Source organism: Prunus mume, linkage group LG4, assembly GCF_029339155.1.
Source record: "Prunus mume cultivar Tortuosa linkage group LG4, ASM2933915v1, whole genome shotgun sequence".
Classification (NCBI taxonomy): domain Eukaryota; kingdom Viridiplantae; phylum Streptophyta; class Magnoliopsida; order Rosales; family Rosaceae; genus Prunus; species Prunus mume.
This window is the reverse complement of record NC_142701.1, coordinates 12,377,305-12,403,945: the sequence shown is the minus strand read 5'-3', so window position 1 is coordinate 12,403,945 and position 26,641 is coordinate 12,377,305. Positions and strand designations below refer to the sequence as shown.

At 37.7% G+C, this 26,641-nt stretch overlaps 4 protein-coding genes, 2 non-coding genes and 1 pseudogene across 7 annotated transcripts; 3 read left to right on the top strand and 4 right to left on the bottom strand.

Moving 5' to 3' along the window:
• The first annotated feature begins 98 nt into the window (after positions 1 to 98).
• On the top strand, positions 99 to 926 carry LOC103342887 (F-box/LRR-repeat protein At1g55660-like). The gene has a single exon (XM_089050450.1). The coding sequence runs from the start codon at positions 99 to 101 to the stop codon at positions 924 to 926; it is 828 nt and encodes a 275-aa protein (XP_088906576.1).
• Positions 927 to 6,896: 5,970 nt separating this feature from the next.
• LOC148917923 (putative F-box/FBD/LRR-repeat protein At1g78760) lies at positions 6,897 to 7,559 on the bottom strand. The gene has a single exon (XM_089050449.1). It carries the CDS (start codon positions 7,557 to 7,559, stop codon positions 6,897 to 6,899), a length of 663 nt encoding a protein of 220 aa, XP_088906575.1.
• A 1,854-nt stretch (positions 7,560 to 9,413) lies between these two features.
• LOC103342885 (putative disease resistance protein At1g61300) lies at positions 9,414 to 12,379 on the bottom strand. The gene is given in 3 exon segments (XM_008246545.3): positions 9,414 to 10,715; positions 10,718 to 12,191; positions 12,193 to 12,379. Coding segments are annotated over 3 exon segments (2,715 nt in total). The 5' UTR covers positions 12,253 to 12,379; the 3' UTR covers positions 9,414 to 9,534.
• Positions 12,380 to 16,225: 3,846 nt separating this feature from the next.
• Positions 16,226 to 19,512, top strand: MED6 (RNA polymerase transcriptional regulation mediator-like protein). The gene is made up of 5 exons (XM_008246517.2): positions 16,226 to 16,557; positions 17,106 to 17,280; positions 17,582 to 17,651; positions 18,709 to 18,818; positions 19,059 to 19,512. Exons 1-5 carry the CDS (start codon positions 16,316 to 16,318, stop codon positions 19,218 to 19,220), a joined length of 759 nt encoding a protein of 252 aa, XP_008244739.1. The 5' UTR covers positions 16,226 to 16,315; the 3' UTR covers positions 19,221 to 19,512.
• Positions 19,513 to 21,822: 2,310 nt separating this feature from the next.
• Positions 21,823 to 24,922, top strand: LOC103342863 (inositol oxygenase 1-like; annotated as a pseudogene). The gene is made up of 11 exons (XR_016125970.1): positions 21,823 to 21,981; positions 22,271 to 22,394; positions 23,122 to 23,207; positions 23,330 to 23,526; positions 23,616 to 23,675; positions 23,778 to 23,830; positions 23,930 to 24,052; positions 24,137 to 24,206; positions 24,309 to 24,387; positions 24,492 to 24,573; positions 24,678 to 24,922. The product of XR_016125970.1 is annotated as an inositol oxygenase 1-like (transcript).
• Positions 24,923 to 25,070: 148 nt separating this feature from the next.
• Positions 25,071 to 25,143, bottom strand: TRNAF-GAA (transfer RNA phenylalanine (anticodon GAA)). The gene has a single exon. It is a non-coding gene; the product is annotated as a tRNA-Phe (tRNA).
• Positions 25,144 to 25,987: 844 nt separating this feature from the next.
• Positions 25,988 to 26,060, bottom strand: TRNAF-GAA (transfer RNA phenylalanine (anticodon GAA)). Its single transcript has one exon. It is a non-coding gene; the product is annotated as a tRNA-Phe (tRNA).
• Between the last annotated feature and the right edge of the window lie 581 nt (positions 26,061 to 26,641).

Here is a 26,641-nt window from a genome sequence, read left to right as displayed (position 1 = left end):
TATATACAGGAAAAACTATAGCTAGGGTTTCAACTTTCAGTAGCGTACAATAATTTCTCTTTTTAGTTTCTTCAGAAAACATTCATCATTCATCTAGTATGGATCGAATATCGCAGTTGCCGAATTCCATTATGCATCAAATCCTCTTTCGCTTGCCTGCCCAAGATGCAGTCCGTATGAGCTTCTTGTCAACAACATGGAAAAGTCTATGGAACTCACTGCCTGTCTCTGAATTTAATTTTTGTATGGAAAGTGAAGATGGTCTGGATCAAAAGAGGAAAAGGTCAGAAGAGGAGTCTGTAACTTCTGTGGACGAGTCCTTGAGAGTTCTACATGAACATGAAGACCAGAAAAGGATAGTTCACTTTAGGCTGACAGGGACACTTCACAAGAAAGAGCAAGCCTCTGATATCGACCGTTGGATCAAGTTGGTCATCAAACACTATGTCCAAGTGCTGGAGCTCCACATAAACATATTATTCAATTATATTGATAAATTAATCCCAAGGTACAGTTTTCCTCCTGCTAGTTCTGATCTTGGGTCATTAGTTGTATTGAGGTTAAGTTCTTGTGATATTTCCAAGGAAGCCTTAAAGCAAGAGGGCATGAGATTTAGCTGCCTAAAAGAGCTCAGTTTGTCACTTGTGGATTTGAATGGATTAACCAATGAGCTCCTTTCTAGATGTCCTTCTATTGAGAATTTAAAATTCCGTGCCTGTAGAAACCTAAAAGATCTTCAGCTCTGTGGATTTTCCAAGCTCAAGAATGTTGACCTAGACACTACTACTAGAGTTCATAGCTACAAGATTGAAGCATCCAATCTTCAAACTCTTCGTTATTGCTATCGTACATGGAAATGCTACCCATTGGACCTTGAAGCAATCAACTGCAGTAATTTAAAGGAGTTGATAATGTTGAATCTGTGACTAGCAATACTTCATTTATGTATCTTTTCCCACCCTGAGTTTCAACTATAAGAGTGCCTTTCCCAGTTGCTTGCACAAGATCTCCAGTGCCCATTTTAACTTTACAAGTCTCAGTTCTGTCTATATTTATCAATGCAGACTCTTGAGAAGTCATGTGATTGTTGCAGGCACTGTCCACAAACCAAACACTTCCATTTTTCACACTTGCAAAGTGACAAGCATAGAACATGGTTCCTGTGGTTACCTCTTCCTCCTTTGCACAGTTTGCCACTTGCTTGTTACCTTCACAATATTTTGCAGTATGACCAAAACGATTACATTTTCCACACTTAGGTTTTCCCTTTGTATCTGCACACACCAAAGTGGTATTTCTGGCACACTTTGCACTGTGGTTTCACACCACCTTGACTGCTACTTCTTTGCTTGTTTTGTGAATTGAAACTGTTGTTCCAGTTCCCCCAAGAGCCATTATTCCAGTTTGAGCTAGGGTTGTTGTTAAAGTTTCCACCTTGAGACCAATTTGAGCCCTTTTTATTTTGTTCCTGCCATTTTTGATTTGGTCTACTCTGTGAACTTTTATTAGTACCAGTAACTTGGTTACTCCCAACCTTGAGACTGCTAAAAGCTTTCTCAGTTCCTGTCAATTTATCTATTTCATCATGCAAGTCTTCCCTTTTATCATAGACCTTGACAGATGTAATAACTTCTTCAACTCTAAGAACATCAAGATCTCGAGTTTCTTCAATGATAGACATAATGGGCTTATATTTTCTACCTAGGCTCATCAAGAGTTTTTGCACAATTCTTGTTTCAGACACATCTTCACCAAGTGATTTCAAATTATTCACAGTTCCAAAAAACTTAGACAAATAGCTATCTAGGCTTTCACCATCTGTCATTCTCATATACTCAAAATCTGCTCTAACTGCTTGAAGTTTTACAGCTTTTACCTTTTTATCTCCTCTGTACTCTCTTCTCAGAGTATCCCGAGCTCCTTTTGTAGTCTTATCATTTCTGATGCGAGGAAAGAGCTCATCAGTTAGTGCTCCTTGAATAAGACTCAATGCCTTGGCATTTTTGATCTTATCTTCTCTGGAGATAGTAGGTGCTTCCACTGGAACTTGCTCAGCCTCACTTCCTTCACCTCTAGAGCCTTCTTCCTCCTCAATAATTGGTTGTGATTGTACTCCAACCTCTACTACATCCCATAGATCATATGCTATGAGAATAGTTCGTAAATCTCCACCTGAAGAACCTGATCCCACCATTTTTATGTGAGTCTTAGTGAACCACACAATAAAAGAGCAACCTTTATCCCTTTTAGGAATTTCAGGAAAGACCTCTCTCTCACAGCTCGCGCCCCTCTCTGGAATCAAACCAGGAGCTCTAATACCATGTTGAATCTGTGACTATTGTTTGAGGATTTTTGTTATTTGAGCAAGGATAGAATCGTTAATGAAAAATTGTATATAGAGAAGAGAAAAAACAGAGAGAATGAAGAGTGATCAGTATATTTCTCTCAAATGCAAATGAGCACTAACGCACACTCAAATACATGAGACATATTGCCAAAATAGCTCAGACCCTAAATCTTAGGTAACAAGGACTTATCTCCAGCCATACATAATCATTGGAGGCTACGATCCTTACACCTAGGCTATAATTGGTTATCAAGGTACAGCTGAAAAAGATAGGAACTATAGCTGTAGGAATTTTCCAAAAAAAAAGGAAATAAAACTAGTGATGAGACATTAAGCTAACAACTGTTACTAAAAATGGGAAGTCCCCAAGTTCTTCGATTTCTTCATTCTCTTCATTATCAATCTTCAGGATTGTCATCTGCAGCTTGATTTAAGCTTAGTATGCGACAATTCTCAACAACCTCTCTAAGCTGCTTACTGGCTTAACTCCAAGCTTCAACCTTAGTTGATTAAATCTATCCTTAGGCAATGCTTTTGTAAAATTATCTGCAAGTTGTTCTTCACTTCTGCAGAATTTCATGTCAATCACCCCTTCTTGTAGAGCCTCCCTTATGAAATGATACCTTCTGTTTATGTGTCTAATCCTTTGATGAAAGACTGGATTCTTAGCCATAGAAATTGCTGACATATTGTCACAGAATAGAGGTGTTGCCTCAGTTTGCATTTCACCAAAGTCATCAAGAACAAACCTTAACCAAATAGCTTATGTTGTTGCCTCATATTCTGAGACATACTCATCTTCAGCTGTAGATAGTGCCACTGTATTTTGTTTCACAGAGGCCCAAGAGAATGCTCCACTTCCAAAGCTAAATACATAGCCAGAGGTGCTCCTGCTATCATCCTCACTGCCTGTCCAATCTGCATCACAGAATTCAATGATGGCTGCAGACTTATCCTTCACATACTCAATGCCATAGTTAAGAGTTCCTTGCACATATCTTAGAACCCTTCTTGCAACTCCCATATGCTTCTTTGTAGGACTAGTCTAGTCTAAACCTTGATAGCAAACTGGCAGCATACATTAGATCAGGTCTAGTTGCTGTTAAGTATAGTAGACTTCCTACTATTTTCCTGTAGAGTCTTTCATCAGCTAACTCACTCCCATCCACTTTCTTGAGTCTCTCACCAATAGGTAATGGAATAGATACTAGTTTGCAGTCTTCAAGCCCAAACTTCACAAGCAAGGATTTGGCATACTTGCTTTGATGAATGAAAACCCCTTGATCAGTTTGTAGTATTCCCATGCCCAAGAAGTGATGAAGGAGTCCAAGATCTGACATTTCATATCTCTGCATCATCTCCCTTTTAAACTCAGTAAGCATTCCCTCACTGTTTCCAGTATAAAAAATGTCATCAACATAGATTGAGACAATGATCAAACCTATTTCATTATCATATCTAGTGTACAGAGTCGCTTCACTAATGCTTCTTTTGAACTTGCACATAGATAAATATGCATCAATCTCACTGTACCAGGCTCTAGGAGCCTGCTTAAGTCCATACAAGGCTTTTCTCAACTTGTAAACCTTGTGACCTGCATTTTTCAGTTCAAAACCTTCAGGCTGTTCTACATATACTTCCTCATCGAGCACACCATTTAGGAATGCTGACTTGACATCCAGCTGAAATAGTTTCCAACCCTTTTGTGCTGCAAGTGCAATAACAGTTCGAATTGTATCTAACCTTGCCACTGGCGCGAAGGTTTCGTTGTAGTCAATCCCAGGTTTCTGTGAATACCCTTTTGCTACAAGCCTAGCTTTGTGTTTCTGAACAGTTCCATTCAAATTAAGCTTAGTCTTAAACACCCACTTCACACCTATAACAGGTTTATCTGATGGTCTCTCTACCAATTACCAATTCCCAAGTATTGTTTTTCTCTATCATTTCCAACTCTGCATTCATAGCTTCTTGCCAAGCTAAATGACCAGCTGCTTCTTGATAGTTCTCTGGTTCTATGATACACATGTGGCATCTTGCATATATATCTTCCAGAGTTCTCAACTTCACTGGAGTAGAGAATGAAGAAATCGAAGAACTTGTTTTGGCGTGAAAACATGAACTTTCAAGAGTTCTATGATACACATGTGTCTTAAATATAAGTTATTGTATATTTGTCACCTTAACTAACTTATTTTATAAAATACATATGCATACAGATCAGATTTGCTAAGGAAGAATTAAGAGAAGAAACAAGTTCTCCAGTTTCGAAAATCAAGTATTTGGAGGTTTGTATTAGGTCTTCAATAGATCATACAGCTCTCATTGATGGGTTGCTTTTGGGGTGTCGTCCAATCACCCTATGCATCTCCGTAGCTGAAAAGAAACTGACGATAAAGGTAATAATTTGATAATCTTATAGGACAATATTGACTGCTTAATTTCTTATGTATGTAGGTTCCATAACTATTCACTGCATGTGACCTTCGTACCTTTCAGGATTTATACAAGAAGTTAATGTCGTATAGGGAAACAAATCTCCTCTGTTGTGGAGACAACCATATCAAATGTTGGCGGCATGACTTAAAATCACTTAAGATTGAAGGTTTTCATGGTATTAAAGATGGAAAACGCGTGATAGGTCGTGAAGGTTTAGCCAGCCGTGTATTATGGAGAAATCTTGGAGGAGTTTCTTGGATCACTTTAAAGCTACAGTGGTACTAGCATTAGGGTAGCTATTTTTATTGACAATTGTAGTTTGTAGTTTCAGTGGTAGCTTCCTATTATTGTTTGAAAAGAATACTAGCATGGATGGATGCTGCTTGTTTTGTCTAAATAACTATCTTGATTATTCAAAATTATGCACAAGTTACTATGTTCATTTTGGCAATATAAGTCTTAACTTTACATTGTTCATCATATGATCTTATTGATGCAGTTACTCAATGACACAAATATATACAGGTGTTACAGATTTCCTACTGTTTGTTCATTCCTCTAAAATATATTGTTAAAGGTTTTACCTTTAGATTTCTTTTTAGTGAGGCGTCATCTCTATTTTTAGAATCAAGGAGATCCTATAGCACAGAAAATTTTAGCACTTTCGAATCGATTCCCCAAACATTATATGCAATAACCAGACCTTTTTTTTATCTGGAAAGCGTTAGCTAGAATAAAACAACAGATTGTGTCACTTTCTAAGACATGACTATCTTGGAGCGTTGGTTTCTTTTTTGCCATTGATAAATCATCTGATGAGTGTCTGAGTTTGAAAAGTTGAAGATTGCTCAACAAGACATTGAAATTGCCATGGCCAACACAGTCATAGTTCTTTGTCCCTACATTCCATTAGCAACTCTGTTGTTACCAAGAGTCACCACTGCAAAACCTGGATTGACCTTAAGCTCATCCACTGCGATTCCCCAGAATCACCCCTGTACCAACCCAACCTCACACCAGAACAAACAATCCAAAAGCTTATTTTCCTATCCAAAAACTTACGCAAAGATTTTCAGGCCGTGCACAACAATTCCAATGTTAATGTTCTGCGTCCCATAGTTGATCATCAACTGGGATCTGCATACATTGCTAAAATCGGCACATTAAGGAGAGCATCACCCGTTTCTTGCTTTCTCCGCATGGACACGGGGAGTGTAAACATGTCTTGGTTCCTTGTCAGCTAGCTAGAGAGTGCTAGCTACTCATCAGGAGTTAATATCAGTTATATATCAAGTAATAAAATAAATTTCAAAGAAAAAATTAACGTCATTGCCTTCAACATGCATATATCTGTGACTTATTGGTTTTCATATTGTTACAATTTGAAATTCATTGAGATATGTGATATGCAGGGTAAAACGTGTAGTAGCAAAATCTTCTTAGAAAATCTCAAGATAGACATATTGGTCTTTCCAGTTTATGTTCATGTAAAATAGGTAATCAAATAGCATTTGTGAAGTTACCTTAATTTTTCTAAAATAGGTAATCAAATTTTACTCTGAAAAAATTAAAGATAAAATCAAGCAATTCAGGTATACGAAGAGATTCAAAGAAATTTCTCAGTTTCTCTCTATTTCTTGCTTGCCAAACACTTTTCCAAATTACCAAGTAGTGTATATATACATGCTTAACCGACACGATCTTTGCACATAAAACAAACACAAATAGTGATCTTACCTTATTGAATAATATAAACAAAAAAAATCAATAACAGTAAACAGTTAAACAAACATAAATTGATCATTAAAGCTTATATACTTGTATTGAACTAAAATCTAAAGAAAATCATAGAATCGAAACAAAAGGCGAAAACCACCCAAAACCTGCTCCAACACATTGGTGAAGTCCTAGAACTTATGGGTGCTATGCATAAATTAAGACTGGGGCCTTTTTTAGGTGTTCACTTAAACTCATCAAAACATCGCCCCCAAATAATAGAGGCAAGCTTATTAGCTCTTCTGCTATTTATCTGAGCTAAATATGGTAATTTACATTTGCTAAATCGTTTAATATTATTTCAAGTAGTAACTCAAACTGGATAACAAAATTGAGTTCAAAATTCAATGTTCACCGTCCTGATCGGCTTTGTAAGATCACCAAGTTGAGTATGCTGAGTGTTTTCGCACCGGTAGAATTCCAGTGTTTCAAGTGAAGGGCATCTAGAAAGGAGGTCCGTGACTAGCCCATTCAAATCAACATAAGAAAAACTAAGCTCTTTTAGGCAACAAAGCCTCCTCCCCTCTTGAACCAAAGCTTGGTCCAAAACACAATGGCTTAAACTCAACACAACTAATGACCCAACATCAAAGCTTGCAGGAGGAAAACGATACCTTGGGATCCCGGCAACATAACTGAAGCGGAGATGTAGCTCTTTGACAAAGTGTTTGGTTACCAGCTTGATCCACCGGTCGACATTCCAGGCTTGGCTTTGCAAAGGAACTGTCCCTCTCAGCCTAAAGTAATTGATTACCTTTTTCTGATCATCGTCATACTCATGGAGCATTCGCAGCGATTCGTCCAGTGCCGTGGTGGCAGGCCTTTCCCTTTTAGGATACCGGCCTGCTTGATAATAATAAGAGATGGGTTGTCCCGTATCAGAATTGAAATCAAAATGGTAGGCTGGTAGTGAGCTCCATAGGGTTTGCCATGTTTTCGACACAAAGCTCATGCGGACAGCATCTTCATAGGCAGGCAATTGAAAGAGGATTTTCTGCATAATCGAATCCGGCAAATCCGATATTCGATTCAGAGGATACTCAATTGGAAGAACGCTTGACTCATTTCTCCCTCTTCTTTTTCTTCTCTTTCTTTTTGTTATTTTTTTTGACAAAAAAATACTGTAAACTAGTCTAGTGAACATGGAGGAGAATACTCGAGTGTACTGGCCTAGCCCTAAGTCTGCGAATTATGCCTCCCTCTCAGAGATGATGTGTAACTCGCGAGCCTTCTATACAGATAAAGATTCCTTTTCCTTGTTACCTAAGGAATATGGAGTGGGTTGCAGATTGTTAGCCCATAGGAGTTGGATTGGGCTAAACTTTTATAACATTGCTCGCATCTCAATCCGATCCGATATTATATTATATTATATATGCATTATTGGAAAATTCTTAAATAAGTATTTTACCGTTAAAGGTTTTTTAGGTTTTAGACATAAATTTTTTTTCACTTTTGGAAAAAGCCAAAACTTTTTCAAAAAAGACAAAAAAACTTAACTTTCAAATCAAAGCATGCAAATGTATTGGATTCTTAGAAATCTAAAAATAAATAAGGGCATTTTTGTCATTTTGCTTCTTTTAAAATTTTTCTCTCTCCTTTTGCTTTTTCTAAAATGTCCCTTATGTTAAAGATTGGTCTAATAAGTGGGTGCATTTTTGCTCACTACTTTAACTCAAAGTGTACCATCACCGTCTCTTTTAGAAGTTGACACATGTCCATAGTTATAATCATAGTTAACTTTTAAATTTTAAATTTATTAAAGTATTTAAAACCAAATAATAATAATAATAATAATAATAATAACATTTTAAAGAAAGAACAACAACCCTAGCCACCATTGCAGCACCCACCACCATTCCCTCCCCACCTCGTTCACCACCACGCCCCAGTCAACATATCTTTTACAAAACAAGAAACTAAAACGATTATCAATTTTTAAGAAATAAAAACTCAGGAAGGTTTAGCATTTTGTTGAATTGGTTGGTGGGGCCTTCAAGGCAAATCAGAATGTTTCTTGTATTTAACTTGTCGCTCAGGCATCGACAACATGACTTGCGATTAGAAGGCTCTCTTCTTTCCAATCGGGCATGGCAGCAACGGATTGGAATCGGGCTGAATATGAGTCTCTGCTTGTGCCATTGTTTTCAACTTTAACAGGATCGGACAACTCTCTCGCTCGGATTTTTGGGTCTCTTGGATTCTGTTTTGGGTCTCTTGGACTCGGTTTTGGTTCTTCTTACCTCGCCATCTTCGGCTGATTTTGGATTGCTGCAGGGGAACGGTGGCTGTGGTTGCTGAGGTATTTCTAGCGGCAAGGAGGAGAGAAGGTTGCTGCCGACGGAGTTTACAAGATTGGTTGGGTGCGTGGTTGCTGAGGTATTTTTGGGGGCAAGGAGGAGAGAATGTAGCTGTCGGCGGATTTTACCAGATTGGTTGGGTGCGTGGGGTGGTGGCTGTTGGGTTTTTGGTTTTTCTCTAATTAAATTTTATTAAAAGGATTTTTGGTTTTTTCACTCTCATAATAATGTCATCAGAAAAATAAAAATAAAATAAAAATTAACTATGGTTACACCTTTGTACACATGTCAACATTTAAGATGGGTAGTGAGAGTACACATTGAATTAAAGTGGTGAGCAAAAATACTCCCCTAATGAATGCAATCTAACGACCGAAATTAGAAATATTTAACTAATCCTTAACTTATGTACTTATTGAAGAATCTCCCATGCATTATTTGGTACAAATTAATTCTAGATATTTAAGTTTTTTTGTTATATATTTTAAAAAATTCCTACATATTTAAGTCAGAAACTTGTTTACCCTGTACTGAGATGTTTACCATTCTTCAACTTTTGACAAAAGCTACGACTATTGCATTTATCAATTCCTTCTTTAGTAAAGATATATGTACAGAAGGGAGGAATCATATCATGGCATGAAAGGAACACTAATACAGCAATTGCCAGTTATGTTAAAGCTTTAAATTTCTGAAGGAGGAAAGAAAATCATTTCGAGTAGCTTCCTTCTCCCATTCTAACTCATTCCACCAGTCTTCCTCTCCTTCGATGACGATATTACGTTTGCTTGCAGTGGAATCCAGTGGGAGCTGCCTCAGTTGTGGACAGTTAAATACAACAATTGTCTTCAGATATGGTGACGGCAATGCATTTGCATATATGCTCTTCAACTGTGGCAGATTGATCAATATCAGGTTGTTAAGTTTTGCAAATGAACTCAAATCTTCTACCACCTCCTCAACTTTGCTCAATTGCCCACAGTTGATTATTTGTTCCATTTCAGGGCAGTCATGTATGTCTATAGTTACAAGATTTGGAGCAAAAATAAGCCATGTTAAGTCCTTTAGTTTGGGGCACTCATACACACTTACCCGCTGAAGGCTGTGGAAGCAACTTTTGATCATTGTGATTGAGTTGCAAGGACCGTTAAGTGCTTGTGCAGCCGCTCCATCCTGAACCAAATCAAGTTTCAAATCTTCCATGCTTTCACAATCACAAATATTAAGGATATCCAGACGTTTCATGTTTGTCAACGGCGATATATCAAGGGAGCTCACACAGGTGAAGGACTCAAGGCATAGAACTTGAGTGCAGGTCAGTAAGTTGAGGGAGGTGAAGAATCTTTTGAAAGCAGAGACACACCTTATGGTGATAGTCAACACATCCAAGTGTTTCAAACACACCAATTCCTCTACTAAAGATTCTTCTCCACCAAATAGAATATCGTCTGATGAACCACAATCATACATTCTCAACACCCTCAGCATCGGAAAACTTGAAATTACATTCCTTGGAACCATATTCAATTTACTGGTAAACTCCAGGTTCAAATATTTGAGCTTGTCTAAGGCCTTCAACTCAATTGGCAAGTCTCTTATGCCCGTTTGCGATAGATTGAGATATTGTAGCGACTTCAATTTTGATATTCCCATTGGCAAATGAGTTATACCCTTGTTTTCTGACAGGTCCAAGACTCTTAAACTGGGCATATGCTGAAAGAAGCCTTCACTAATCATTTTCAAACGATTATTAGTGAGAAACAGGGTAGACAAACTAGGGCATATGGATCTTTCTACTAGATTCTCAATCTGATTAGCCATTAGTGACATCCTTTTCACACCTTTCCATTTTTGAAATCGGGAGCTTCAATCAAATGAGCACCTGTATGCACAAGGAAATTCTCCTTGGCCTTCCCACAATCACAAGCCAACCACATTGCCATGTCACGAATCACATCGTGCATTCTCACATAATCTTCTCTACCTTCCAATAAACATGCATTAACCAGAGTACCTATAATATCATACCCTTGGTTTTGAGCTCCAGTTATGTCATCATACTCATCCAAAATTCCCTCACCAACCCAACAATATATTAATCTTCGTTTGTGAATGAGAAAATCTTCTGGAAATAATGCACAATATAAGAAGCAAGATCTAACTTTCTCGCTAGGTAAATTATCATAACTAAATTTCAAAAGAGGGAATACCTCATCTCCCATACCTGAAAATTCAGAGGCAGATCTTTTTAGAACTTGAATTGCATGATTCCATTCTTGGGGTGTCTTCTTGCAAGCCATGGCCCGACCAACTGTAATTAGAGCTAATGGCAAACCGTCACACTCTTTGGCGACGATTTCTGCTAGTTTAGGGATATCTGGATGAATATAAAGTGTTTCTTCACCCACCTTCTCTTGAAACAAAGTCCATGCTCTGTCCCATGCCAAACACTCTACCTTAATCTTTTTGTGAGCGCCCATACGGCTACACACCTCCTCAGAGCGAGTTGTGAATACTAGCTTGGACTTATTCTGTCTGTCAGGAATAGGAACCCCAATTTTGGCTAAATCAACCCTCTCCCATATATCATCCAATAGCAATGCAAATTTCTTTGATTTTAAGACCCCGAAAATGTATTCAGCTTTTCTAAGGTAATCTTTATCCTTCCATGTGTCATCACAACACCCTGTCTTTTCCCCAATGCTATCTTGAATATTTTCAAGCTTTAGGTCCTTAGAGACCACTATCCAAATCACAAGATCAAAATCATTGTGGGTATGGAGGAAGTTATTGTTGATCTTGGTCAAAAGGGTAGTCTTACCTACACCTCCCATGCCATACAAGCCAATAATTCCCACTTGCTCTTCTTCAAGGTAACCCCAAACCTTGCCAAATGTTGAGTCCATGCCCACAGTTGGTTCAGTACTTCTTTCATACACTATAGCTGCAGGTACCCTTTCAGCCACAACTTCAAAAACTCCCCTCCTCTGCAAAGCATTCACTTCCACCAACAATTTAGTCAATTTTTTCCCAAACTTGTATTGGGTTTTGCAGTTGCTGAATAACCCACTTCCAAATTTACACAATTTCTCAACTTGTTGAGTGCTATTATCTTTATCTCTAACCAAGCTACTGACTTTAGCTTCCATGGCTTCCACCCTTGATATCCATCTCTGTACTTGGTCTAAACGTTTCAAATGCTGTTGCTGCTCAGCATTCTCAACCCTTCTCTGCACATCATTCTTTTGATCTGCTAATTCTTCTAAAGCAGTTTGCAGATCATGAAGGTTGGATTTCAGCATACATGGGTATGCTGCTTGCCCAACAGATGCAATCCCAGCAGCCAGAAAGAATGCCATCACATGATATAGAGATCGAGAAGATGTTGCCCATTATTAAAAAATAATGGCACCGTAGAATTTTCGTTGTTTCTAGCTAAGAGAATGAAAGGAGAAATTTAGACAACAAAATAATTTGGGAACTGATGAGAGCAAGTCAATCCGAATTGATGGAATTATACTGTAGATCCAAATTGGAAATATCCAATCTCATGACCATTGACCAGTGCCACCCTTTCAGATAGGGATGGTTGCGGTTCAGATAATTGCGAATTTTTATTCAAATTGTAAATCGACTGACTATTTGTGTTTGTGCCTAATAAATCACGGTCAGAAACTGACCAAAGGGACCTCCTCTCGGCCCTATCACCTACTTATAAACTGAAACGGTCACATTTCGTTAGACATTTCGCCTTCCTAAAAACAAAAAAAAAGCTGCAAAGGCAGAATCCTCTCGGCCTCGCGACCGCGTGTATTATAGACCGAAGCCAAAGGCCGTAAAGGACACGGCCGAAGATACTGTGGTTAAATCGCCACGTGGCCTCAAGGTCTCACGCCCCATTTAATGAAGTAATGCCTCTGACTATCGCAATAAACCCACTAGTCGCAAGAAGCATTTAATGCACGAGGGGAGAGGGGAAGTGTGAAGTCAGGATTTGGTGATGGGAATTAGAGTGGTTAGACACAAATATTCTCACAAGTAATCTTACAACTTAAGGTCAGATCACCAACCACCAGACTAGGGCATTAAATGCGTTCCCACGGCCAGGGGCAGAACCCACGATCAGGCGTGGCCGAGATTTACCAGGATTTATGGGGGTCACACCACAATGTTTCACGATCCCAAATGCCGATTTGACTACACACTTACCCCGATCAGACTCCACCATGCAGATCTTTTCGGCTTCGATTGTCCTTCCAGGACTCCCCCTATAAATACTAAGCTCAAGACTACATTCAAGGGGTTCAAACACCAAACCAAAAGCCTCCCACGGAGCAAATTATATTTTCCTGTCATGCACTTTCAATACCTTTATTTGATTTCCTAGGAGTAGTGGTAAATTGTAAGGAAAATTCATTCATCAATATATTATACAACTCTTGGTTTTGAAGGCGTCGGAGCACCATCTCTGTTATCATCTCATTCACCCCACATATCATACGACCGTCGCTCTCTGAGCAACGCGCCGGAACACCGCCTAAAACCCGCCACCAACACCACCACTAAACGGCCTTGTAGCTCAAGCCATGAACCTGACGGCCAAGATCAGTTCCTCTCTAGGCCACAATCGTTTGATTAGAGTCAAACTCAAAACAGGCGCATCATTTAACCATCTTCTACCCAAACCTCATCACCATCTCGACGCACGATAGACCGTGCTGGCATGCCCGCGCACAACCGCACTGCATCCAAAAGAAGGGCGTCACGTGTTAACGCACATCCCCTCGGCCCGGAGCACCAGGCCGTAAGATTTGCGCAGCCAACAATTTGCGGTATGATGATTTTTGAAACTGCAAACCGATCGCTTTTGTGGTTTACCACATTGCGGTAAACTGCGAAAAGTCGGTTACCGTGAATTAGCAGTTTAAAACCGCAAGTTTTTTTGTGTCATAAAAATCGAATCTTCCACATTTTAGGCCAAATTTCGATGCTTCTTTTTAAGTTTTTTGATTTCAAGCATACTTTAACCCAAAAATATAAATTCACAACCTCAACTTCTCAAGCATATATAAATTCACAACATCCTCAACTTCTCAAGCATTCACAACCTAAAGAAAATTAAAGTTACAATTCCAAGCATTCCAATTAAAGTTAAACTTCTCAAGCATTCCAATTCCATATCCTTTAAAGTTACAAACCAAAAGGAAAATGCAATGCAAAATGAATTAAAGTTACAACCCAAAGGAAAAACCCAATTCAAAGTTAATTAAAGTTACAAGCTCAAGTGTTGGTGGTGGTGAGTGGATTTGAAGGACCCCGTTGTGTTGTTTGAGCACCAATGGTATTTACAAAATGCAATTTTTATTTATTTATAAATATAGTCGCTGTTTGCGGTAACCGCAAGTTTTGAAAATCAAATACCGCAATTGCAACAGCAAATGCTTTGTTCAATTCTTCATACCGCAAATGGGGTTCGGTTTCCCGCGATTGCGGTTCCATTGCGGTAAATTATCGGTTAGTTTTTGCGGTTTTTTAGTTTAAAATGCTACCCCTACTTTTGGATAGTAAAATATGGCGCCATGTGTCACATTTTCATCCTTCTCAACAAAGCACCACGTGTTGTAAATATATTGGATTCTATGTCAGCCACATTTTGGAGGGATTTTATATACACCCACATGAAGCTTGGCTGCTTCCATTCAATTAGCGGAAGAAAGGAAGAAAGGAAATTGAGAGGAGAGAAAAATTAGTGAACTACATAGATTGTAAACACTAAAGTTGTAGTCCTATTATTTTCTATAGTGAAAAAGTTACTACTATTGTTCTCCGAGGACTTAAGCATAGCTGAACGTGGGGAATTTTCTACAATTGGTGAAAGCCTTGACGGATTAATGCCGCGTGAAGGTAGAAGGCCTACGGGTCGTGAACTACCTCATTAAATATTGTCTCATTTACTTTATGTGCAACTCAATATTCCCGCATATATGATATACTGTTCATTTTACAACACTATGAACTTTTTTATTTACATTTTTTGTTTTTATGTACATTTTTTTTATTTTGCCTTATGATACAGGTCTATATGTGTAAATGCTAGAGTGTCAAGCTCTAATAGTAAGATGAAAATGCAAAAGAGGAGTAGAGAAGAGCTGATAGCTTTGAATTATTTAGGGTTGAAAGTTGTGAGAAAATTTTCATACTTATTTGGTTGATATTTGATTTTCAATTTCTTTTTGCGATCGGATAAACAAGTTTGTCGATCCGTGTGTTTTCTTGCTTTTTCTTTCTCCTTGCTTCTTAAATTTGTTATATCTCCCATTTTCTTCTTCTTTCCTCCATAACTTGAAAACTTTGAAATTTAAGAATTTTGAAGGCTTGTGAGTTTGGAATTTCAAAACTTTAGAATTTAATGGAAATATTCTTTCCAAGTTCTTAAAATTTTGGCAAATTTTTATTCCGATTCAGACAATCCTAAAATAAGATTTACAACTTATAATTCATGGAAAATATGAAATGCACAAATTGAGAATTTTTTTAATGAGCCAATAATATTATTTGGGTTGAAAGCATGGTTCAATAATTTTTGAAAGAAAGATGTCTTCTAAACGTTGGAGTTTTGAACTCGGATGAGTTGCACCAAGGAAATTAATCCTAAACCATTGTGAACCTACCAGAATTATTCAAAGAAGAATGTTAATGAAAATCAAGGCAATATGTTTTCATTTCTTTTTCTTGGTGCTCATGGGCACACTAGAGCACTCAAAACTCCTAGCCTAAATTGAAAACTTAATTTGTTTTAAACAATTATCAGAATATTGGGGTCAAATTTAAGGAGCTCATTGATCACCAAATAATTCCATTGAATAAGTTAGGGAGTGATGGGGTAAATGTACTTCATATTGTCTTGATACTCGGTGGTAAGAGTGTTTACTTGCAATTTAGTGGTCTTATAAGTTTAAATCCTAATGACACCTATCCCTTCTATTACAAACGTAGCGTGTGAATTCATTTTGATGCATTTGACATTGACTAACTCATATTGAATCAATTAAGTGGGAGATTCTCCAATAAGTATTTAAGTTAAGGATTGGTTACATACTTCTAATGTCGGTTGTTGAATTACATCTAAGAGATTATCAACACATTTAATGAATATAATTTAATGACTAAAATTAGATGGATGTAACTAATCATTAATATAAAATACTAAGTATTCCGATCACATTTACTAAAGTGAATCCAATCTGTATTGCAAGGAAAGCTTTTGGTTGGTTAACAAATCGCATCGGGGCAAAACAGAACTTTCGTTAGGTTACAAAATTGCCCATGATTTTTTTTTTTTATAGGAATTTTGCCCATGAGATTTGATTAATTAATCAGCGAGGAAAGTCATTGCCTTTCCCTGCCCGCCCGCCTGTTGCCTGAAGAGGAGGCAGAGTGAGGAAGAAGAGAATCAATGGCGACGCCACCGATGGCACCGCCGAGCATGGAGGGCACTCCGCCGCCCATGGCAGTACAGCCACCGGGCACGGACATGACCGGAATATGCTTCAAGGACCAGCTATGGCTGAACTCGTATCCTCTCGATCGCAATTTGGTCTTCGATTACTTCGCTATCTCTCCTTTCTACGACTGGACCTGCAACAATGAACAGCTTCGTCAACGCTCCATTCACCCCCTCGACCCCTCTCACCTCTCGTAAGTAAAACCCACCTCCCCAATTTTTGGAAATGTTCTTCAGCTTTTGCCTTTTCTAGTGAATTTTAGGTAGCTAGGGTTTCTGAAATTTTTTGGGAAGATTATATTAGTGTCCTGTATGTTGGACTCTTCTGGAGTTAGAATTAAGTGAATTTGTGTGACATTTGTAGTGGTTAAAGCTAAAGGGCGTGGAAGTTTAGGGATTTGAAAGAAGAGGTTTAAGAAACATTACTGCGTAGTATTTGTGTGTTCTACATTGGCATGATCATTAAAAAGAAGAGGTTTGTAATGTTATTAGCAGAACCCAGTTACAAATTATTTTGGTTGTATGGACTATTGAAACCTGACTAGGTTAATCGACGGAGCAATTTGAATAGATATATATATATATATATATATATATAAAATAAGGAACTACTTAAAATTGTGTGGTTTCGTTGGCATCACCCCACTCAACCAGAATGCTGATTGTTCATATGGCTATTGTGGTTGACCCCATATGGTTGGTATTAGGCACAGTTCGTGATGGTTAGTTGATTGGTTTACAGGAAAATGACAGGTACTGAATACTCGCTGAATGAAGTAATGGAGCCACACCTTTTTGTTTTCCGCAAGCAAAAGAGGGATGGTCCGGAGAAAGTTACGCCGATGCTGACCTATTATGTCTTGGATGGTACAATTTACCAAGCACCACAGCTTTGCAATGTTTTCGCAGCTCGAATTGTAAGTTTTTTCTTTGGAGTGGTTTGAACAAATTAGGACTTAACTGAATGGCATTTGCCTAGCAGTGCCATAAGAAAATCATAAAAGAATTATTATCCTCGAGTAATTTCAAATTTATGCTTAAAGTCCTTGTATGAACCTGTGCTTAGTTATTGTTCTGTCTAGTATCTAAGTTAAGACCGCGCATGCCATCCATTTGTTGGATAGTGGTACTATTATCTGGTGTGTTCATAGATCTTGGGATTAATATTTCAAAGGAAAATCTGTATTCATTCTGATTTTCTGTCTACACATGTTGCAGGGACGTGCTCTCTACTATATATCTAAGGCTTTTACCACTGCTGCCTCGAAGCTGGAAAAGATTGGATACGGTATATTGAGTTCTATTTTCTCCTTTTGCTTAATTATATTAGTATGAGCCTAAACAAATGATAATATGTCAGCAGTGGGAAGGGTTCTCAACAGTGTTTTTGTTGTTACAGCAACAGTAACTTATTTTTGTTGGTATTCCATAATAGTTTATGGGATGGGTCTAGTCGTATAAGTTTTGTTCATTTTCATATTATATCTCAAGCTTGAAAGTTGAAGATTGAAATGCCTTGCAAAACCATGATGTTTCCCAAATTCTCATGGTTTGATTAGTTTTACCATGTGCTTGTTATTTGGCTTTAGGGGTCTTTGAGAGTTACGAGTAATAGAGGCAAGTTCAATCATGATAAATCCCTATATTTTCGCTCATCAAAGTATTATCATGCAAAACAGATGAATTCAAAATGAACACTTCATTGGTTTAGTTTTGTCAAGAAAAGAGTTGGAATAGGGCTTATTAGCATACTAAATCGTGCAACCACCTCTTGTTGTCCAACCAATGCTTTCAAGTTCTAGGGACATGTATTCTAGTTATCAATTTTTCTGAAGTGCAGTATCTATTACTGGTGCTTTTGTGTTTCATGAGAGATTTGTTTAAGGAACATGAGAATCTTGGACACTAGGGGTGTACATGGGACAGTTCAGATAAGATTTTAGGTCAAATTCCAACCAAATTGACCTCAGGGAGTTGAGAGATTAAAAAACCAATGCCAACTCAAGCTCTGTACAAACCAATCGAATCCAAGAATTTGTTGGATTAGTTTGGGCTGGGTTGATATGTATGCAACTATGCCTGGATCATACTGCTCTCTGATCACAGTTCATCTTGGTTGAATTCTTGAAACCATACCCTTTTAAAGATGGTCTCATATAGTATCATGCATATAAGGATGATTGGTGAATGCAATGCTAAAAACCTTCTGCATATTGTGCACAATTAAAATATGAGAAGGCTAGTTTGTGCATGTCCTTTTTCCATATGTTTAAGTGGTTGCTTTTTTGTGTGTCACTATGAGTTCAATGTTCATGGTTTTAATTTGTTCACATTTTTTGATGCAGTTGATTCTGAAATTGAGACTGCAGCCTTTGAATCAAAGGTTACCAAAGAGACAATTGACTTTAAGGAAGTAAAGCGAGTAGACCATATTCTTCAATCCTTGCAGCGCAAGGTAATTATGCATAGTATTGCCACAAATATTATCCCATGCTCCTATATTAAAATGAATAAATTTCATGGCACTAAAGCAATGGATGAATATTAATATGATGGATGACAATGTGCAAGACGATCAAGATTGCTTTGCAGCTAATGTAGTGGAGGCTATTCTGGGAAGGGAAACTTGTGATTTTTTATCTAATCACAAATGTATCACTAGGAATAACTCCTAACAATCACTCTGTTTATGCAGCTACCACCAGCCCCACCACCACCGCCATTTCCAGAAGGCTATGTTCCCGCTCCCACTGCAGAAGCTGAGAACGGCCCTGAAACCCAGCAAGCTGGAGAGCCCCAACAACCTCAGATGGATCCTATCATTGATCAAGGCCCGGCTAAAAGAATGAAATTTTAGAGTAGAGTTTCCAATTCTGCATCCTGTTAAGAGTAGAAAACTATGTATAACACTGAAGCTACTACCCATTTGACAAGAATGGATACTTATTTTGCAACTTTGACAGAGTATCAACCAATCTCTATTGTAATTTTATGACTGAAGATTCTGAGTTTGCCTATTACCAGTACTCAGAATGCTTAGGTAGGGTCTTAAGATGCTGTTTAGATTTGTAACATAGTGACATACTTATATGAAAATGGCTTTTGTACAAGATATTACTCCTGTATGAATGAAACATGTTACTTTCTAACCGTCCTCGTATCCTTAAATAACTCTCTTTGATATTTTTTTTAACATTTAAGGTGAAAATTTAGGTTAATTCAACAATATTTTGAGTTCAAAGACGATTATTTCATATAACTTAAGGTCATCTCCAACCCATGAGGCCAAACTCAAAAAATCCTAAATTTTAGCTTAATTTCTCCCTCAACTCAAGAAAAGTAAGGGGCTAAATTTGAAAAAACCCAAACTTGGACCAAATTCCAGTCTAGCAGCTATTGCCTGGATTGGAATTGTATTTGGCGAAGCCCACACAGCCATGAAGCAACCCATGTGCAAGGAGGAAACACTAGGGCCTGCGCTGCTTGTTGTTGCGGAAGCTGTCGCGCCAAGTGTCGTGTGGCTGGTGTCGCATCACTTTTTTCTTGCTTTTTTCTAACATCTTGTGTTAATGTCAGTTTCAACTTTCATGGTAGCTGCCACCTGTCGCATGCAAATGAGCAGAGCAACTTTGGCCTGTAAAATGACTAGCCCGACAAATCTGAGTAAAGATATTTGTTGAAAATGAGAGGTGAAGGCATGCGTGCCGACCATGAAAACATGAAGGAAAGCCATCTTCTCACTCACTGATAATTTATATTATCTAAACTTGGAAAACTTTTGGGAGAAAAGAAACAACATGCAATTCTATCTTTGTTTTTGGTTGGTAGGTGGCAAATAAACCCCATAAGAATACGTTCGAGGAGCCGAGCTTTTTCCCTCTAATGCCTTCGGAAATTGGAGGTATAATAGACATAGAGTAATGATAAGGGATACACTAACGTGGGAGCTTCTCCAATAAAAATGTTATGTGACAGATTTATTAAGAATTTTTGTTCCTTTCCTCGTATTTTTTCTTGTCAACATCTTGGAGTATACTACTCGGCCTCAGTGATGTCCGTTCGAGTGTCAAAACTCACACTCACATTTAAATAAATTGCACGGACGATAGGTATTTGCTGTTACGTACAATAGCCACACAAACCTAGGCTCATAATATCAAACACCTTTTGTCCAAAAACCAATCTCCAGGACAAGCACCTGCCCGACGTTGTCTTAATGCAAAATAGTGGTATAGTTCGTAAGGCAAAAGTCATTGTCATCAGTCACACACCCAACACAAGTATCACTCCCAGATATATTTTCACTGTGGATTGCAAATGCTTTTTGAAGGACCTATTTGTGAAGAACCGAACTTTAAAAACAACGTCTAGACTCTCAACTCTTTATAATAAAAAAATAAGAAAACAAATTATTATTAGGAGAGGTCAAAAATTCAATTCCGTCCTACGTACTCGTAGTAAAGTAAATGACAGAGAAAATCTAAATTGAGTCTGACTAATCTACCACAATGACCTTTGTAACCTAATCTAAGATATAATTTATTATGCATACATGGACTTAATTATATTGTTAGAGCGGATGTACTTCCCTCTGTATTCGAGTTAGAATCACCCTCCAAATAATTTATATTAGATTAAAGTAGAATGCCGACTTATAAAATGTTGACAAAGCTAAAATTATTGTTGCCAATAATTCTATATTTTTAACCTAATCTAGTCCAACCTTATCTGTATACATAAAATTCTTCATTTTTGACATATAAATTGTTCTACCCTTGTCCCATGATCCAGCAAATAAAATGGTTATTTTGACTTTTACACATTCTATCCCGAAAAAAAAAATCTATATATATTAGGAAACAAAACCTGAGTTTTATCTGATGGCTACGTGGCGACGTGTAACCCGCTACAAATCCTACAGCCACTGTACTTGTGTTGTACAGGTGACTATTTCTCTTTGCACGCCGACGAATACAAGATCTTGTCGGCTGCCACTCTTACACTTGTCCCGATCTCACGGTCCCAACAACCACAAGCCGCGATTCGCAGCTGGACGGGTGGCACCCACTAGACCAGAGACGCTGCGGCCGACGCTACGCCACTAGCAAAAACGGCAGTGAAAAAGAGCAATCGCCTAAAAACGACAACACGCGCGCTGCCGTAGGTGGTGATGCTGCGTCACGTCCAGCGCAAGGCTGACTCAGCCCTGACAGAACCTCATGGGTCCCACAAGGTGGAATTTTTTAAAAAAAAAATCAATTATTTCTGCTGTCTCTGTTAATTTTTTTCTTTTCTGCTTTTACTCAAGTTGGAGTTAAAATAATATTTTTTAGTTTGACCGGAGTAAATATTGTAAGGAAGGAAGCCAAAAAGTTTTGTGGATTTTTCAGGGAAGGACATGAGACCTCCGAATTGCCAGGAAAGGACTCTCCGGCCAACTATAAATACTTATCACTTTCCAAGCCACAAAATGCCACCACTGCCCAAATTCTTTGGCCAGACTGTTTTTTTTTTTCCTTCATTATTTTGGGTTCAATATTTTCCTCTGTTTTCTTGGGTTTCTCTGCTGCTTCAGGTTTGATTCAGGATGACCATCCTCATTGAGCAGCTTGAATTTGGTACATTATTAATTCCCACTTCCTAGTTTTTTTATTTTTTTATTTTCTTATATTTTTGTAAATTATTTTTCTTCATTGTTGATCATGAGTTTCCAAGTTGGTATTCTCTATTTTTAATTTTTTTAAAATTTTTTAAAATTTTTATTTTTATCCTTGTTCATCTGGGGCAGTTTGGTTTGGTGGGATCTTTTGGGATTTTCAGTGTGAAAAAAAAAATTATTTATTTTCATCAATGATTCCTTTAAAATCTGTGATTTATATATGATTTTTCTCTGATTTAAAATCACAGGAGTTGAAGTTGGAACTGAGGCAGGGGAGAAAAAGGTGTTTGAGGATGAGAAGGAATTGGTGTTGGAATTGGATGATGGATTATTTGTGGTGCCACATACCAACTCATTTGGACAGACATTTAGGTTATACACTTTTGCATACATAAATTTATTTTATATGTACCCTTCAGGATTAAATCTATAGAGATCTGAATCACGACCCGTTTTTCACGAACACGGCAAACACGACCCGTATTCCAGATCTAGATCTAATATGATATGAGATGATCTGATCTAGAGTAGGAGCTAACATGGATGGTCTCCTTATGTTATAAGTTACTTTGCTTATCATCTACAAGTAAAATTCACTATAAAATGTATATGACCACTTAATTCACTAGAGACAAAAAGACCTGGCAATTTGATCCCCTTGAAGCTGTGCCTTTTTCTCAAGAATTTTGGAAGAAAAGGAGGACAATGATAAAAAATAACAGAGATTGGGAAACCTGGACACCAAGGTTTCAAAGCATTTGCTTTCACTTTCATTTCTAATTACCCAACTAAAAAGGTAAAAAAAATCTTTCCTAGGATGGCAAAGGAAAACCCAAACGAAAGAAAGCCATTCCGAGCACGGAAAGACATGGGTTCTTATCATTAGCTTGAGCAACAGAAGTAGCGAAGGTCTATTTGTTCATCTTATTTTTGACCAACCAAGGCTTCTTGTGCAGCCCTCTGTGCTGGGCCTTCGGCCAGGCCCATACTTTTGCCTTTTTTTTGGTCTTGTTTTGGAAATTCATTGAATTTTTTACCCTCTCCATTGAATTATCAATTATATTTAGTTATTAATAATTTTACATGGATTGCAAAACAGGGATTATGATGCAGAAGGTGAGAGGCAACCAAGTGTGGAGATTTTCTACCAGATAAATCACATCAACCAGACTTATGACTTTGTAAGTAACTTGACACCATTTTAGTTCCTAGGTATGAGAAAAGATTGAAACATGGGTCTATTTTCATTTGCATCTGCCTAGCTAAAACCAAATATTTATTATAAAAAAAATGTAAAACAGGTTCAGAGAATGAGAGAAAGTACAGCAAATTGAACAGGGTGGAGATGAGCATATGGGAATGCTGTGAGCTTTGAATGAGGTTGTGGATGAGAGTGATCCGGACTTAGACGAACCTCAAATCGAGCACTTGTTGCAAACAGCTGAAGCCATTAGAAAGGACTATCCCAATGAAGATTGGCTGCACTTGACTGGCCTTATCCATGGTATTAATATCTTCAATATTATCTGTTCTTCTGTACTTCATACCAGTAAGTGAAGTAAGTTGCTAATTTGATCCTTTATGTGCTTTTAGATCTTGGGAAGGTGCTTCTTCTTCCTAGCTTTGGGGAGCTTCCTCAATGGGCTGTTGTCGGTACGAATTGAATTTCATGCATCACACTTTTGTTATATTATGCAGAAATATATTTATATATTTTCAACTTCAAAATTACCAATCCTGATCCTTATTTTTCAGGTGACACATTCCCAGTTGGCTGTGCTTTTGACCAAGCTAATGTTCATCACAAGGTACTTTTGTCATAAGTTTACTTACTACAAACACTCAAAAAATGTATATACAATTTAATTGGCTGATCAAACATTCTGTTCATGACATTGCTATTGCAGTATTTCAAGGAAAATCCTGACTACTATAATCCTGCTTACAACACCAAATTTGGAGTTTACTCAGAGGGATGTGGACTCGAAAATGTAATGATGTCGTGGGGGCATGACGACTACATGTATTTGGTATATTTTCTAACCTAGATCATGTAACCTTTAGACAGTATAATCAAACACTTTTGGTATTCATACAATAAAATTTTTATTCAGGTGGCCAAGGAGAATAATTGTACTCTACCCTCAGCAGCTCTGTTCATCATTAGATACCACTCATTCTATGGTCTGTGAGATAACAGAAAAGCACTATAAATTTTACCCCTAAAAGAAATATAACTCATTGTGTGAGTAATTTGATTGTGATGAAATCTTTTTAAAATTGCAGCTCTACACAAGGCAGGAGCATATAAGCACTTAATGAACGAAGAAGATGTCGAAAATCTGAACTGGCTTCAAGTATTCAAGTAAGTGTTTAATTCAGTCATGCTCTTTGTGCTTCACCTTTTATTGATTTCTCTGTTGGTCTAAATACTAAATGTCACTCTGCATTTTCATTTTTTCCATGCAGCAAGTATGACCTTTACAGCAAGAGCACAGTACGGATTGATGTTGAGAAGGTGAAGCCATACTATCTCTCTCTCATTGAAAAGGTAAGCACGCACAACCTGATTTCATTTGGTTCAACATTCTCTTAATTTTTTTCTCCGCTGCGTTAATTATTTGGCTCTGTATTTAAACAATGCCTGTTGCGCAGTACTTCCCTTCCAAGCTAAGATGGTGAAACTTCCCAGCTCTGCCATTTGATGAGTAATGAGGGTGTATTATGTACCAGCACCTTGCTAACAAGCTGTACACAGAAGACGAAATTTCGAGTTGTAGCTGCATTTCCTTGTTATTTCATAAAAGTTTTCATGTAAAATTATCTTTCATGTATTGTGTATGTGAGCTATTATTTAGATTGCTTAATAAAACTTCAGCATGGTGATGTGAGTGAGGCAACCTCTCCCCTTTCGCTCTTTGTCCAAGTCTGTAGGCTAACTACCTCTCCCCTTTCGCTCTTTGTCCAAGTCTGTAGGCAAACTTCAGATTCAGCAGACTTCACGTTAGACTTCTAGCGCAAAAAGTTTAAAATGAAATAAAAGCTAATTGCGGTGAACGTGGATCGAACACGTGACCTTCAGATCTTCAGTCTGACGCTCTCCCAACTGAGCTATCCCCGCTTGGATGATTTTATAAGACAAAACTAGGTATTTAACTAGATATTAGACTTGACATTTGTTGCCTACAAAGTGTGGAAAATGGATTTGGAGCACCTTTTGAGTATTATTTCGCGCTCTCAATGAAAGCACCAATTTGTGGGAGCGATTTTCGTCCCCAAAGAAGATTCGTCTAAAATTCCATGAGTATGACCTCACCTTTACAGCAAGAGCAAGGAACGGATTGATGTTGAGAAGGTGAAGCCATACTATCTTTCTCTCATTGAAAAGGTAAGCAAGCACAACCTGATTTTTCATTTGGTTCAACTTCCCTTTCAAGCGCAGCCTGATTTTTCTTCACCGCGTTAATGATTTGGCTTTTTAAATTTGTATTTAAACAATGCCTGTTGTGCAGTACTTACTTCCCTTCCAATCTAAGATGGTGAAACTTCTCAGCTCTGCTGCCGTTTGATGAGTACTGAGGGTGGATTATGCGTACCAGCACCTTGCTAACTAGCTGTACAAAGAAGACGACACTTCGATTGGTAGCTGCATTTCCTTGTTAGTTCATAAACGTTTTCATGTAAAATTATCTTTCATGTATGGTGTATTTGTGTGAGCTGTTAATAAAACTTCAGCATGATATGATTATGAAGTGAGAAAACCTCTCCCCTTTTACTCTCTGTCCAAGTCTGCAGGCTAATTTCAGGTTCAGCAGTATCAAAGTAAAATAAGGGTTTAAAATAATTCAACAACTTTCAGGTTCAGCAGGATATAAATGCTATACTTGAAGTGTACTTCACATTAGATATACAAACTTCTGGCACCCAAAAAAAAAAAAAAAAACCCCAAAATTATCTAAATCAATTGCGGTGAACGTGGATCGAACACGTGACCTTCAGATCTTCAGTCTGACGCTCTCCCAACTGAGCTATCCCCGCTCTAATATTCTTGTTGCCTAAATTTAACTATTTAACTAGATATTAGATTTGACATGTGTTGCACATATTGATAAATTGAAAATTTGTTATGTAGTATCTCTTAGTGAATCTGTCTAAACAGAAAGTATTAAGTAAATATATAATCAATTATAAAGGGTCTTTATTAAATATGCTGTTGGATTAATTAGGTCCTTAGGTGAGCGTGACTAAGGATAAAATGCTATATAGAAAGTACTAGTAAGTGTGAATTAGGAAATACATACATATAATACGCTTTTCAAAACCTTGGGTGCGAATAAGGAAATACATGATACTAAGGAGTCCTTTTATGAGGTCCCCGCTTTGTTAGAAATGTAAGTTCAAAAACATATTTTAGTCCTATTGCTAGTTGAACATAAGAGCCTATTATCTAAAAAGTACTAGTAGAAGACTTTCTTTGAAGCTTTCATCAATATGAAATTTCATGCGTTTGTGATGATTTATGGAATTAGTTTACAGGTAAAAACCTTGATTGGTGTTGGCTTCTGTCATTGTAGTCCCCGCCTGTTCTAGAACGATTGGTTAAAGTTTCTTTATCAATT

Coding starts and splice junctions, on each gene's coding strand:
- LOC103342887 (XM_089050450.1), top strand. CDS start 99: ATGGATCGAATATCGCAGTTGCCGAATTCCATTATGCATCAAATCCTC.
- LOC148917923 (XM_089050449.1), bottom strand. CDS start 7,559: ATGCAGAAAATCCTCTTTCAATTGCCTGCCTATGAAGATGCTGTCCGC.
- MED6 (XM_008246517.2), top strand. CDS start 16,316: ATGGCGACGCCACCGATGGCACCGCCGAGCATGGAGGGCACTCCGCCG. Junction 17,281..17,581: donor ATGTTTTCGCAGCTCGAATT/GTAAGTTTTTTC, acceptor CACATGTTGCAG/GGACGTGCTCTCTACTATAT. Junction 17,652..18,708: donor GCTGGAAAAGATTGGATACG/GTATATTGAGTT, acceptor TTTTTGATGCAG/TTGATTCTGAAATTGAGACT.